Source organism: Diadema setosum, chromosome 1, assembly GCF_964275005.1.
Source record: "Diadema setosum chromosome 1, eeDiaSeto1, whole genome shotgun sequence".
In the NCBI taxonomy this organism is placed as follows: domain Eukaryota; kingdom Metazoa; phylum Echinodermata; class Echinoidea; order Diadematoida; family Diadematidae; genus Diadema; species Diadema setosum.
This window is the reverse complement of record NC_092685.1, coordinates 35,122,419-35,138,668: the sequence shown is the minus strand read 5'-3', so window position 1 is coordinate 35,138,668 and position 16,250 is coordinate 35,122,419. Positions and strand designations below refer to the sequence as shown.

General features: G+C 37.0%; 1 protein-coding gene across 1 annotated transcript; it reads right to left on the bottom strand.

Annotated features, from left to right (window-relative positions):
* Window positions 1-12,334: 12,334 nt before the first annotated feature.
* LOC140229964 (muscarinic acetylcholine receptor M3-like) lies at window positions 12,335-13,467 on the bottom strand. Its single transcript, XM_072310167.1, has one exon. The coding sequence runs from the start codon at window positions 13,465-13,467 to the stop codon at window positions 12,394-12,396; it is 1,074 nt and encodes a 357-aa protein (XP_072166268.1). The 3' UTR covers window positions 12,335-12,393.
* Between the last annotated feature and the right edge of the window lie 2,783 nt (window positions 13,468-16,250).

Genomic DNA, 16,250 nt, shown 5'->3' with positions numbered 1-16,250 from the left:
GATATGATTACCTCAGTTTAAGCATTCTTTCTCGATCTCCGTTTGCATTTCTTTCTATTTCTATACTTTTCTTCTGTTTTTGTATTGTAATTAGTACAAAATGTACTCAAAAGAATGATCCTTTTTGTTGCGAATGAAAACCTGCTGGTCAGAGTTATTCAACGTTTCCTTTCATGGCAGCCTTTGCTGGCATATTTCAATTGGGGATCAATACAATACATTGTTGTTGTGTTGTACATTAATTATCATACGTTGCGGAATGAAAATGATGCTTATTATGATAATGATAAAGATAACATCCACACAGAAACATTTTTGGAAAAAAATATATACACTCAGCAAGAAAAAAGAAGAAAATGAACGCCTTTTCGAGTATGTATTTTTTATAGAATTTTTGGCTAAATGTTAATGTATTATACACCATATGAAATGTAATTTAATTGGCTATCAACTTGGTAAGTCAATAAAGAGGGAAACTTTACGCATGAGTGAATACCTTTGTTTTTCTCTTCCAAGGCACAAAAGTAAAAATTGCAAAAATGAACAAGTTGTCATTCATGCGTAAATGCTCTTTCAATAAGAACAAATGTCAAATATTATAACACAATGAAAACCATGAATTCAGTTACAAAAATATACCTGTGATCTTTATAATATTTTTGATGCCCAAAAGATCAAATAAAGGTTAAATATAATGGAGGAAAATGAAAAATTTTCTGTCAAATCCAAATTCAAATGAAATGAGACAAGAGGCAATAGTAACAAAATGGTAAGATTTGAATTGATTTCTCACATTAGAAAAATGGTAAATTATATTCGGTTTTTGAATTTATCGCATAGATTCTTAAAGTACTAAATTGAATGAAAGAAATAAAGACTATCTGTTCATTTTATCATCTTTGTGCCCTCACTCCCTGTGTAATTTGAAGTTTGAGTTGACAGAAAGTTCTTATTTCCCCCTTAAGTTTATCACTTTGATTTTGTTTGAGGTTATAAAGAGATAAAGAGAACGAAAACCAGTTTTTGCTATTTCATTCATGTCTCTCATTGGATTAAACTGGTCTTTTGTTATCATTGTCATCTTAAAGGGCATTTGCAAATGAAAGACAATATGTCAATTTTTGCGATTTTTAGTTTTGTGCTTTGGAGGACAAAAGCAGATGTGTTCACTCATGCGTAAACTTTCGCTTTATATTGACCTACTAGGTTGATAGCCAATTAGATTACCTTTATGGTATATAATACATTGATTTTTCATCAAAATCTTCTATAAAAATTGTAAACTCGAAAAAGTGTTTACTTTTTTTTTTGGCTGAGTGTACATACTATATATATATACTATGTATACATCTACCTACCTATCTATCTAATGATTCATATGAGCGTGCTTTGTGTAACTTGCCATGAGTTGAGGTGACCCTTTTTGAAAATGACTGAATTTTGGATGAGTTTAAATCATGCCAAAGAAGGATCTGAAATATTCACTGATTAAAGGCATTATGAGTTGACAACTCAAGTCTTCAAAGGCAAACACAACACTGCACTGACTATAAAGGTCAAGTTGTAATAAAGTCAATGAATTTATAATGTATGGTTTTTCTTTGCTATATTACTGGATCAGATGAAAAGAATTATGTACCGTGAAAAAAAAAAACCTAAAACAACTCGTTCCTATACCTGATTTTTTTAAATGATATCAATCAACAATAGTACCGCTAAGAAGATTCAAATGAAATCGACCGCGCAATTTGGTGAGAGTATATTCATGAGGAATGATCGTCACGGGAAATCACCACACGATCTAACCATTCAGTCTCTTGGGTTCGTAATTGTGTAGGCACTCCATCAACGCGTGTCGAAATCCAATAATCTGTGAAAATTTTCACTGTTTCTGACAACGTCGGCTGCATCGTAAATGTAAAGAAATTTGTAAGCTCTTCCATCATGGAGAATTTGCATTTTGACTTCACTTTAAGCATTCAGCTCTGTAGATAACGCGTGAATGTTGATTGGCAAGTCGATCAGAAGCAAACTAGCATTTATTGCGCGCGGCTTTATCACTCGCTGAGTGCTGCGTGGTCACCCAGTCGTGAGATGTCTTTCACACGTCTTCGATAATTACTGGCAAAGTTTGAATTTATGGTATGTAGTAATGAGACAGGACATTTACATGCTTCAGTCGCGGGCTTCATTGCAGTTTGTGGCAACTCGCAATAACCCTCTCTCTCTCTCTCTCTCTCTCTCTCTCTCTCTCGGGGTTGCTGTTTTTGTTTTGCTTTGACACTCGTGGCAATGACATGAAGTTTTTTTAGGCGACACGCTTCATTTATATCCATAATGTACATCTTTATCTAATGATTCATTGTACGATCCTTATGCTTGCTTAACTGCTTCGCGTTTAAATATTCCTTCCTTTCCTTTTCTCCAGTTTTATCAAACTGCGCAGATAGTTAAATAATGATGATTCCAGTCTTTTTTCCCTCTCTCTCTCCCTCTCTCTTCGACTTACATTACTTAAACGTCATTCACCTTCCCACCTGTATATTCAGAGGGTACTTTGTGTATTCTCTAACTTTTCGAATGGTACTCTGTACTTTTGATTTGCATTCTGTTCAAAACTTGTTAATTTTCAGTTATTGTCGAGTTCTCAATATAATGTGACAAGTGGAATGTGGAAGCGTAGGCGTTGGATACTGGTACTTCACCTGACCCACCCCCCCGCCATTCTGTATCTTACGTATCAATAACTTTATCTCGCACATATTAATTATGTACAGCGTTAACCCATCGTTGCTGCTGCTAGTGAAATTCTGATGACCTGGATATAGGTTCTCATTCAACCCCTGAAGTGTACACACGGGTACATTAACAAATTAGCTTTAAACACTTTGTAATATCAATACTGAATTCAGCTGTAAATATATGTGTAGAGAAGCATTCGAATTAGTTTTCAGAAGAAAAAAAAAACAATAAAAGAGGGGGAATGACGCTATGGCCATAGTCGTGGGGGTAAACACAAGTTCTTATTTTTAGTTTAGTTTAGTTTGGTTTATTTCTGCATTTTTTTTTCTCCAAGTACAATGACAAATCAATACAAATTGATACAGAGTATGTCAAAAAAAGTAAAAACATACAAATCAATCCAGGAAAATTGTTAATGGCTTAACAACATCGTCTGCAATACATACAAATTCAAAGCAAAAAATACACACTGTAGCTGTATGTGAAAAAAAGATAAATCAATACAGGGGACCATAATCATAAGCAGAGCTAGACGTGGATGTGGCCCTGTCACGTAAAATTATATTACAACACCAATAAATCTACACACATAATTAAATTAACTGATTATACAACACACATATTCCTAAAGTTACGAAAATTTTCTTAAGTTATAAAACATTCCTAAATTTACAAAAGCTTAGACAAAAACTGCCGACAAAGCATCCTAGCCAATTAAAAAATGTAAGTATCAGGAAGGCCTTGAACCCAGAACGTCCACATCAGGAAAAGGTATCTGTCTTCTTTCTAACTGTTAACATGAACTATTGCTTTCAGAAAGTGGTAATTCAAGTAACCTTTAGGGTGTACTATGATTTATCCTGAATGCTATCCATGTAAACCATGATCTCGTTCTCGAAATATGAATGATACATCAAAAGAGCGTCAATAAATCACGTCTCTGAGAATTCTATAAGCTTTTTATTTTTAAAGATATGGATTAGCAGATGATAACAACAAGACCTTTACTCAAATTATCACAAAGACTTACCTCAAGTGAATTTGCAGGTTAAGTCCGCTACCTTCTATCGCAAAGGCAGCATATCATGCAACAGGATGTATCATAAGGTGTTGATGCAGTAGGTGTCCTGGCTCATGAAGTTACTTAATCAGTGATGCACATGCGCCTTAATTATTGAGTAACCAAAAGAATTGCTTTCTTTTTTTGTAGCATGTTCCGTTTCCATGGTTATCAGTGACGTCGCTTTCATATTTCTTCTCCAGGAGGTGAGCAATATGAAAACGTGCAATGCATTCTGTAGGTCTGCATTCCTGACAGTCACTCCCCACGAACACGCGTTTGGTATTGTGCTGCCCATTGTTTGTACCTGTATTAACAACTGAATTCACTGTTTATCATGTAATGAAACACGATTTTAATTCCAGAAAGAATAACAGAAAGATTGAAGAAATTGTACTCGATGCATTTGCCATGAAAATTGTAGTCGTGTTGTTCGCGTCGACATAACATTAGCGGACCATTATACTAAAATAAAGGGTTTATATAGGCATAATCAAGCAATGCAAGCAAGATGGGTTTAAAAAGAAATGGTTCATACATTTTCCATTTTTAGATCAGTTTTATCTTCTTTTGTTGTGTAGAGTGCAAATGCAAAAGCCTATTGCGGCCATATAGAGGTAATACTTCCTTTGACAACAGCATAATTGTTTAATACGGTTAAGATTTTTTTTTTTTCAGAATGAACATTACGTTACCGTATGTTATTTTGTTTTTCATTTAACCAAATATTAAGCTGAAATGTGAGTGACCTGTGACCTGCGCAAACAATAGATACGTACAACAGAAACACAAGAAACACAAGACACACACAAGTAACAAAGACACACACTCACACACACACACATACACACTTACATACACATACACACACACAAAACGCGAACACCCACACGCACACAAACACACACACAATTCAGCCCTTCTTGCCTCTTATACCTTTATACCTTATGTTATTTTCCCTCTTTGCAGGAGAGAAGTTTGAGCTATCATCACTCTTTTTCTTTTTTAATTCCTGCAACTGACATGCGGCACGACATGAAAAGCCCTTGCCAGGTACATTATAATGTGACCACACACGCTTTTCTGCTTGTCGTGACAGAATGTTAATTGAATACTTACACTCGGTCTAAAGGGTTAATGTAGTGTGGACACTTTACGGAGGCAGCGCCTGCAAACACATCTATCCATCTTAAATCTCATACACCCATGCCACGAGAGCCATACGGTATCCGGGCCAGTTTTCGATGACACGGACAGAGGCTGGCGGGCATTTTGCCATAGCTCTTCTGGAGAGCCTTTTATCCCTTCGTGGGTTTGCATTTTGTGTCTTGCTCTCTTCAAAAGAACGGGAGACTGTCAATACGTACTCTAATACATCCAATATGGCGGGAAGAAAACTCAATACGCTCATCGCCATCTTGTAATTGTTGGCATTGGAGGAAAAGTTATTTGTTTTAACTCACGATTTTTATAAGAAACCGATTTGAGTACTATCAGCTTGATAGATTGACAATCTCCACTGCAAATGAGAAAAATGTGACCGGAAGAGAAGCCCTGATACTTGGTGATATAAACGTTTGTATAGATTAGTAGTGAAATGTGCGATTTTTTTTTTTTCAGCAGTGTTCGACCAAAAATTCATTTGATTTAAGTTCAGCGGTGTTGCTATATTACATATTGGCTGACTGAACTTCAGCGCGCAGTCTATCCTCCATGGTGAGAGCACGCTTGTGAAAACAACTCTGGACAATGGAAGTCACATGCAAAATTTAATTGTAGTTCAGTACTTATACTTTATTTCATTCAAATCACTACGAATGAGAAGATATAGGTGATCTACATATCGACGTGTGATTGCAAGAAAATAAAAAGTGGCAATAACAACTGATAACTCTGAAGAAGAGCGTTTGTGATTAGCTCTCGTCTAGAGAGAATTTTTGCGCTTAGCCTATACCTCCGACGACAAAGAAACACTAAGACACATGTATTTCTAACATGGTAACAATAAATTGCATTTGCTGGTACACTGTTCAAGCAAATTTGATGTTTTTCAACTTTTGAAGAAAATGGGATAGACAGACAGACAGATAGATAGTTAGATCGATGAATAGATAGATACAATGTAGAGTAATAGCTATAGGCCTACAGTTTACAGATAGAGAAAACAGGAGGGGATGAAGACGGATCAATCCATTGTTAGATGAGTACAAGGTAGCAAGCGGTAAGAAGAATTATCAACGGATATTGCATTAAGCTGCTGTACCTCAGAGAACTTGACAATATGTTCTACTTTAGAAGATTCATGTTAATAATAATGGTCCAAGCCATCATCGTCTATATACACGACACAATGGATCATTTCGTGACTAACATTAGAGTGCTTTGTAATAGCTACGTCTTCATGATACGAATCAAATAACAACGATTTATCGTTTATTCTGAGTAGAAAATTTGAGTTTTGAAAGAGATTCTTACATTTTCAGGAGAAATGTAATTACAAAAACTACATCATAATACAGCGCAAATTGAGAAGCTGAAATTATGCAAAAACATACTTGCTTGAACAAACAACAGCAAATAGAGCACATTATTTCAAGGCCGTTAAGCACAATTTACATCACATCTATAGTTTGTGTAACAAACGAACACAATGAGATGTCCCTGAAATGTACTGAAGAATAGAATGCACAGATCTTGCTAGTCGTATATAGATCTATTCTTTTACAAATTACATTTCGATTTAGTGGTACTCTTTATCAAAGGAACACAAATAAGTATGACATCTAAAATCATCTTTCCTCATTTAATGCACGAACGTCAAGAAGAGGGTTTTTTTTTCAATTTTTGTGTGATGATTCTTGATTTCATGCCATTAGCTCATCTTGGTTGGTTAATAACGTTGGCCTGCTGCAAAGGTCTATGCAATTCGTATTGATTTTCACAGCCTGCTTAATTTCATTAATTTGGTTGTGGCAGTTTGTATCAGAAGAATGTATGTTAAATTCAAGATAAAATTTTCCAATCTTTATTGGCAAAATGTTCAGGAATCATCAGAATTTCATGAATTCTATGAACTTTCAATACCTGACGATCAGTTACGGAATACATTGACATGTTACAAGCGACTTACCAAGTGAGTTCGATACTTGCAGCCGTGAAACACAAGTTGCTTGCGAAAACTCCACAAAGATTAACAAATGAGGACAAGTGAGCCCGAAAATGTATACCCAAAGACGAATGAAATTCTAGGACAACTACCCCTGAACAATTACCCTCCTGATAACTACCAGCAGGGCAACTATCCCTTGGAACAATTACTCACCAGGATAATTACGCCAAGGACAATTACCCTCATACGCAAATATAATCAAAGAGAGAAGGAGGAGGAGAGAAAAAAAAGAAAACACAGCGATATATAGGAAATTATAACAGAAAAGATGAGAGAAATAATGAAGAAAAAATAAAAAAAGATAGAAGGATAAAAGCAGAGAATAACATAAGGAAAGATGGGGAAAATAATGCAATGTAAAGTTTACTACTAAAGAAAAGATGAAAGGATAAAGATATGCATAATATACAAGGAATTATGATAGAGGAAAAAACAAACAATATGATGAAGAAAGTAGGTTCCTAAGCAAGATAAGAGGAAACAAATAATTATATAAGGACAGTATATTCAAGGAGAACATAATATGACTACCGACTACAGAAGGGGAATGATAGAAAATGAAGATGACAGAAGATTTAAAACCAAGATTAACATTAGAATACAGGATAAAACAGGGCAAACTAACAAAATACACGCCGAAGTGACTTTTACTTTCTGAATCAAATTGTGCAGTGTAGCTGCGCAAAAATAATGGAAACATAAAATTGCGTAAGAAGTGGCGGAATCGGGGGGGGGGGGGGGCGGGGGTGTACGGGGGAGGGCGCACCGGGCGCGCCTCCTTTGATTTTTTATTGTAGTGCGTGTTTTTTTTTTTTTTTTCTTCTTCTTCTTCTTCTTGTTGAGACCCGGAAGTGGTACTTTTTTTTTTGCTTGTCAGCTGAATAAACCCGGAAGTGGCAACAGAAATATTTTTTGCGCCCCCCCCCCCTTCACGGAATTCCTGGATCTGCCCCGGAACGCTGTTTAAAAAGAGATAATAGAATCGTGATTCATGGCGTGACAGTGTACCCGCTAAGAAAGTGCATGAACACAACCTAGGAGTAATTATCCCAGAAGCTAAAAATTTCCGAGGGTTTTTCTCTGGGATAACTGTCCAGCGGTGACCTAGGGATGTCGAAAGGGGCGATCGTTCTGGGGGGAAATGTCTTAGCAATAGTTGTCCTCTGGGGTATACTAGTAGTTGTCCGGGGGGGGGGGGGGGAGGAGGAGGAGGAGGTAATCGTCCTTGGCGGTAATTATCCCTTGGGTTGTGGTCCTTAGGGTAAATTGTCCTGCGGTACTAGTAGTTGTCCTACAGGGGATAGTGGTCCTCAGCATAGATGTGGGAAGGGGAGGTAGTTGTCCTGGGGATAATTGATGTCCTGATAGCAGTTGTCTAAAGGGGTAGTTGTCAAAGGGGGTGGGTAGTTGTCCGGACAAGAGCAATACACCGGTAATATTCAAAATGGAGAGATCACTCCACCCAAGGACTGAATTACAAAGAAAATGCATTTTTATTGATAGTGATAAGTAAAATGTGACTGTCAAAGTGGTAGAGAGGTACAAAGTCATTGGATTTATATTAATGTTGCTGTTTTAATCGGAATTATACGTCTATGATAACAGCTGAAAGTCAGTATACATATATACCAGACAATATACCGGACGCGTGGATCAGTGTAGATCAGTAAAAAAAAAAAAAAACCAACCAAACAAACAAACAAGCAAACAAACAAAACAAAACAAAAAATAAATAGATGCATAGTGATTGACCAATCAAATTGCAGAGATTTTAAAGCCCATTTTATAACAGTGCATACTGTATTTTACCCGTAGCTAAACAACATGCACATTCCCGAAGTAAGACAGTAGAAACCATCATGATTAATTGACAAACACTTTTCTTATAGGGGATTATATTCAGACGGGGCGGGGGGGGGGGGGGGGAGTAATCATTATCTGATTACACATTCTGACACATTATTGTCTTGATTTTGTAGCAATGTAGTAACTTTCTTACCTGGCAGATTTGGAATCGCAGGCAGTGGAACAAGTGTAGAATGCATAATCTTGTTCACATGGTTTCAAGTCCGAGATCATATACATATATATATATATATATATATATATATATATATATATATATATATATATATATATATATATATATATAAAATCATATATATATATATATATATATATATATGTGTGTGTGTGTGTGTGTGTGTGTGTGTGTTTAGTGTTTGTCAAACAATATCTGCAGCAGGAGAACAGAAAAAAAATCCTCCGAAAAATTATCATGATTATCATGCTGTACATGATCAGTCAGTTTATTTCCAACACACACATTTCTGCGCATCTTGCCCTTTGTCAAGCGATTTACAGTCTGTAAATTTGTGTGTTGACAATAAACTCTTGGTGTACAAAAAAAAAGTAAACACATTTTGATGTTCATATTTCTCATAAAACATTTGGCTAAATATCAATGTTTTACAACCAAGTTAAAGGTTATTCAATTGGCTATCAACCTGGTAGGTCAATAGAAAAGGAAACCTTACGTATGAGCAGGGAGGTGCTTGTCTCACCTCCCTGGTATGAGTGAACACACCCATTTTTCTCGTCTAAGGCACAAAAAAAAAGAGAAAAAAACAAGAAGAAGAAATGAATAAGTTGTCAGTGCTCATCCATATGACCATGACAACTAAAGACAAATTCAACACAATAAGAAAGACAAACTGATTTGCAAAAATAAACTTATGATATATATATTATGTCTTTGCAACCCCCAAAGATAATGAAAGTCATGAAGAATCTCTGACAAATCCGAATTAAAATGACATTAGAGAAGAAGCAACATCAAAACAAACAAAAAGAAATGAGAAATTTGATTTTTTTTTTCAAATGAGAAAAATTGAAAGTAATATTTGGTTCTTGAATATGTCTCATGAATTCTGAAGTTTCTAGATTGAAATAATTAAATAAAGAAATTCTGTCAATTGCGACTTACCCCCTGTTATTTGTAGTTTGAGTTAACAGTAAATTCTTATTTTCTCCTTAAAGGGAAGGTAAACCCAAAGAGCAATGTGGATTGAGTGAAAGCAGCAACATTAGTAGAACACATCAGTGAAAGTTTGAGAAAAATCGGACAATCGATGCAAAAGTTATGAATTTTTAAAGTTTTGGTGTTGGAACCGCTGGATGAGGAGACTACTAGAGGATATGACGTATGAGTGGACAACAATACAAAGAAAATATAAAGGATATTCAACAAAAATTCACTTTTCTAGAATTATGAAAGAGCAGTGGACCAACCGCTTTCAGAAAGCAGGGGGAATAATTGCTACCCTTAACATATGTCAATATCAAGTTGATGGAATTTGTAATTTTCATGAAAAATTGATTTTTGTTGTATTTTCTTTATATTTTCTTGATATTGTAGTCCACTCATACGTCATAACCTCTAGTAGTCTCCTCATCCAGCGGTTCCAACACCAAAACTTTAGAAATTCATAACTTTTGCATCGATTGTCCGATTTTCTTCAAACTTTCACTGATGTGTTCTACTAATGTTGCTGCTTTCACTCAATCCACATTGTTCTTGGGGTTTATCTTCCCTTTAATTTTCACACTCTGTAGATTGGTCTTTTGTTATCATTGCAGTCTTGAAGGGTTTGCAAATGATTGACAAAATGTCAATTTCTGCAATGTTTACTTTTGGTAAACGAATGTGTTCACTCATGCATAAAGTTTACAAACCTAATAGGTTGATAGCTAATTGAATAACCTGTTGATGTGGTAATTATGACACAATGACTTTAATCAAAATCTTCTATAAAAACATGAACTGGGAAAAGTGTTTACTTTCCTTTCTTGCTTAGTGTACACTATGATAAGTTTTCGAAGGGTTTCTTCTGTTCTCCTGCTATTGATATGAATATACATATTGGCAAAGCCACGAGAAAATGTTGCTTATCTTTTACCATCAAAGAAGAAAAACATATAATACGAGACTATACGAATACAAGTTTTCAACAGAATAGCGACTTCAAGACAAATGTGTGGACAATCAAACTACTGAAACCTTGCTTGTTATTTCGAAAGGAAATGTCTTTGATCTACATCAGACCTACATCAGACCTACATCAATTATGTTTATTCTCGTGCATGATGATATCCATATGGTATCTCAATTATTCCACCAGTCTACAAAAATGAAAAATATCAAACACTAAAATTCAATAGCGGTAAAACTGATGTAGATTCCTAACCTGTATTGTAGCTCATATGTAGTGAGTCATTGTTGTCATCTGATACACATTAATGTCTTCACTTAAAAACAATTTGTACTAAGTTTCTAGTTAGTTTAGAATAGCAGGCAGTAAAGTGCTCATTTCTGTTCACATGGTTTACATTATGGTATTTAAAAAGGGTTACATTTACAATTCTGCCAGTGTACGAAATATAAAACACACGAATTTTCGTGATTTAAATCACTTGTAAATCAAGGGATGTTGATTCCTATACTGTATTGTAGTTTAAATGTGTTTTTCATTACCATATCTCGTGATATAGATTACCACATCATTGTTATCGCATAGATTGCTGCAACCAAGGAAAGGATGTAACAACGTCGCAAGTAATCTGACAATTCTCAAGCACATGAAAAGATAAAAGTAGCTTGTCTTTATTGCATTGCACACCCTCCATTCCAATGGACATTATTACCTGTGAATACAGATCAGAACATCCTTTGAACCGAATAGCGGGAACGTAGTGAGCAATGATGTAATTATTGTAATAAGCTAATTATGCAGAAAAGAATGTCTGATAAGATCTCTTAATCTTACTGATTCCATCACGATGAAACTACATGGCGAATACTTCTTGCAGTTCTATGAACTCCGTCCATTTGATTCACAAGTCATTGTCTTCAGTCATTGCGATTCCATGGTAGACTTGTACAGGTGAACACTAAATACGAAACTCAACACTCAATGTAAACACACCAAACGATGCGCTATTATGTTGTCTCGATGACGGTGAACAATATTAAAAAACACGACAACTTGCCATATTGCATGCTGAAGATGAAAATATCGAACATACAAGGAAGACTGCATAGGTCTTTCAAAGTCACGTATATGAGATTAGCATGTTGAAAAATTATAACGGCCATTTTCCGACTCATGTTGGCTGCGAGTAAATTCGACGTTATTTTTTCTTAATGACCGACCACACAATTGCAACTGTATACTGTATCTCACATTATCAAACTTTTTACTGACTTCCTCTTGAAAAAAAAAAGCCTAACTGCACATTACGAAGCTTGGAGCTGCCGATCATTTGGAGTTTGGTCATGGACAAGCAGAGAAACATAATGTGTTCTCTGCGTCCTAGTCTACTCTGCACTTGTCTTGCGATGAGGGGATTCGTAGAAATCGCTTCATCGTTCGTGTCTCTTTGCATGAAGGCGTTGTTTATGTTGACGTCTGTGTCGCGCTGTCCATTGGCATGTAAGAATCCTCTTGAAGGCCCTTCGAAATGTCGCATTGCACAAAGCGTAACAGATAGGATTCAACGTGCTATTGAGATAACAAAGATAATACGCAACTTCAAAGCTTTTGATAATTGTTTCGTTAGACATCCCATAGTTTATAAGCACCAGTATGCTGTATGGAGTCCAGGTGATGATAAACGCGAGAAGTATTGCACATAAAGTCCGCGCAGCTTTTTTTTCACGAATCAACTGAGACTTTCTTTTCCGGTTCACATTAGTCTTTGCGCGACTCGCCATTTTATTCACCATTGAAATTGTACTTATGCTGAGATTAGACTGACTGGCTGCTGGTGCCTTGTTGTTACTTGCTACCGAGTTTGACCTTGATTTTTCATTTCCGGGTGTGTCAGGGGGCATTAATCGTGCGCCCTCTTGGTCCTGTATCAGGCTCTGTTCTCTCTGTGGCGAATCTTCCACCATTGTTATTCGTGGCAGTTTGTCTTCATTTCTTGCGCTTGGACTTTCATCCGGCAACTTGATGAGAATAGTGTAAAGCGACGCAGCAAAACTTTTGTTGTCAGAAGTGCTGTTGTCTGCCTCTGCGATACTCCCATTCAAATGAGACGACTTACGCGGTGATTCGCGAATGGGGTTGTGGCGCGGCGAATCCTGTTGAAGCGTGGCTTGCACCCGAGAGCCCCTCCTGGACTTGAGGCTGGTAGAGTACGACATCGTCGATGGCGAGTTGTGATGGATTGTGAGGTCGCTACTGTCGTCGTCCTCATCACCAAGATCAGCCATTACACAACACGGACATCGCATGCATCGCGACTGGCTTCTCATACGCACACTGACGTCATCGTCCGTGTCTTCGTTGGAAAGCAGGCGGCGAGCAGGAGCGTTTGATTGGCCGCCCCCCTCTTGCAGCTTTTCGAGCTCCAGCGACCTCTTTTCTGTCTCTCTCCAGATCTTATAATACAGAGTACCCATGAGTGCGACTGGTATATAAAACGCGATCATAATAGTGATAATATTCACTGAAATGATTTCAGCTAGAAATTGAATGTGGCACTCGTTTTCTTTAACCGTCCTCCCCTGTGGAACAAAGTACTGCCAACCCACAATAAGAGGCACCCATACGATAATTGAAACAACCCATGCCAGTGCAATCATTATTTTCGCTTTTTGTGGAGTTCGATTAGCTCGATAGGTTAATGGGCGAGTGACCGACAAATATCGATCAAAACAGATAATGCATAAATTCATCACGGATGCATTAGAAGCAACATAATCGATGGAGAGCCAAATATCACAGAATATGCTTCCTAGTCGCCATCCATCTTGCACAATGTACAAGGTGAAGATGGGTATGGACATGGCGCCTATAATGATGTCGGCCGTCGCAAGACTCAAAATGAAGTAATTATTGACAACCTGGAGTTGCTTGTCCATGTAGAAAGATAGCCACACCATGACGTTCGCGCTGACGGTGAAGACCGCGACGATGGCGCTGGCGATGATGATAAGGAGAGCTTCCCACAACTCGTGATCACCGAAAGGTGCCAGAACCGTCTCCGTAGCATTGCGTGTGTCGTTGGCGGGATAATCAGGGCTAAAGGCAGCCGTAATGATGGCTGGAACACTACTTGATGTGAGGGGCATAGCACACGATGGCTCAAACACCGCTACGCAGAGTTCACTGTGGTACATGGGGATGGTGTTTAGGTGTAGAAGAGGATTGAGGCGGAATTGAAAGTGTCATGGGTGGCAAGGGAAAGAGGTAGCCATAAAAATTGAGGGACAGGAGAGGAGACAAAATAGAGAGAAAAGGAAAGAACAATTAGTATCATTATTACCATGTTTAAAAAAAATATATGTAAAGGTTTTGAATTGCAAAGTCATAGAAGACGATTTCATTTGAAAAAAAAAAAGAGACATCTGGTGAAACTTGATGCCAACAGAAAACCATGCATCAGATGACTATTATTCTGCATTTAAGGATGTCGAAAAGTCTAAACATTGATCAACATAAATATTCACTCGTCAACGTAGAAGCAAGCTGTTGAAATGGTACTTCAATCTACAGTCATGGAAGACTGCTTTTGATACACGAGTGAAAACCCACTGATAACATCTGATGTTTGTCAAATAACTGTGTTTGATAATCAACTGAGAGCATGCACCCAGTCTATATTTAAGTGAAAAGAAAAAGAAGAATATAATGATGATGAAACAGCATTTATATAGCGCCATTTATCTGCAGCAACATTCAAAGATGCCTGGATCCCATAATGTGTCACGTATCATTCACAAAGTTACTGGAAAATGTAAGTCTTCAGTTCAGATTTGAAGTTATTGAGGTTGTTACAATTCCGAAGCGGGACTGGTAGTTCCACAAACCTTAGGCGCAACAGAACAGAAGGCTCTATCTCCATACGTTTTTTAGGCGGGTATTGAGCACATGGAGAGTCAGTCCAGTCAAAAGAAGACTTATAATGTAGAAGTGAAGGAAACGAATAAAAAATGCATGTTCGTCTTTTTCTTTGACTGAGTGGCCAGTCAGAAGGAAAGTCCAGAACCTCCCCGAGTACTGACCAAGACATTACGGGCACCCAGCTAAAAGAGAGTACCCAGTGACACCTTACTCAGCAAGTAACATAAGCATCGAACATTTAAATTGAAATCCCTATTTTCGGAAAGCTGTGGGCTGTACGCTGTATTTGTGTGCAAACGAGTCCTACAATATCAGGCTTGGTTTTAAAGTGAGCACCAGGTTTCCTTTAGTTTTGTTTCGTGAAATCCATTGCAGAAACAAAATGCAGCTAGCGTTTAATGGAGCTATAGCGCCCTTTAAAGAGAAGAATAATAACACACGGAAATTTGGGTGATGATCGTTATTCCGGAGGTTCGTTATTCCAAAGCTCACAAAGTCCCTATAACTAGAAGTTTGTTAATCAGATCATGAAATAGGCTTCGTTAATCTGAACACTGTGGCGTCATTCGTTTGTCCGAACGTGAAAATAGGTGCGTTCTTCCGAAGTTCGTTAATCAGAAAATGAAATCGGGTTCGTTATTCCGGAGGTTCGTTGATACGATAGAAAATAAAAGAAATGTAAAAAAGGAATAAGAATAAGGTGTGTATATGCTAACAAACCTTAGGAATTAGGAACTAGGTTTCTTATCACAATGATGACACTATTTACATTCATCTTTTTTTTTTTATTCAACAACAAAAAATTGTGATATCCGTAGAATACTAGTCCCCTTTATCTACTTTGCTTGATTAATTTTCTTTCCGTATTTTCATCTTATTTACATTTTTACGTCGAGCTATGCTCCGCAAAGTACAAGCAATCCAGATAGTGAATGTTCGACTGTTTTATACGCAAGGCTTGAAATGTTTGGGTGTGACAATGCAGCACTTAATCCTTTGTAGCATGGTTACATGTATATGGGACTTAAGTTACGTTCTTTGAATAAACAATTGCGATAGTACAACAAATATTTTTATTGCGCATTAAGAATTCAAGTAATATGGACGAAATAGTTCGTTACATTGAATTCTTGCAACACAAGCGCCTGATTGCGATGATTACAACTTGTCATATCATTTCGTCATAATTTTGTAATTCACTGTACCACATTTGGTGACACACATGCTTTCGATCATCGAAGACGTAACTGGATAATTATTTCGAAATTGATGATCGGGTTGACGACGAAACATTAACTTGAATAATACTTAATATTATAGATATATCTTTAAACGTATAATTCCGAGGTCATAATGGCATACTGCATGT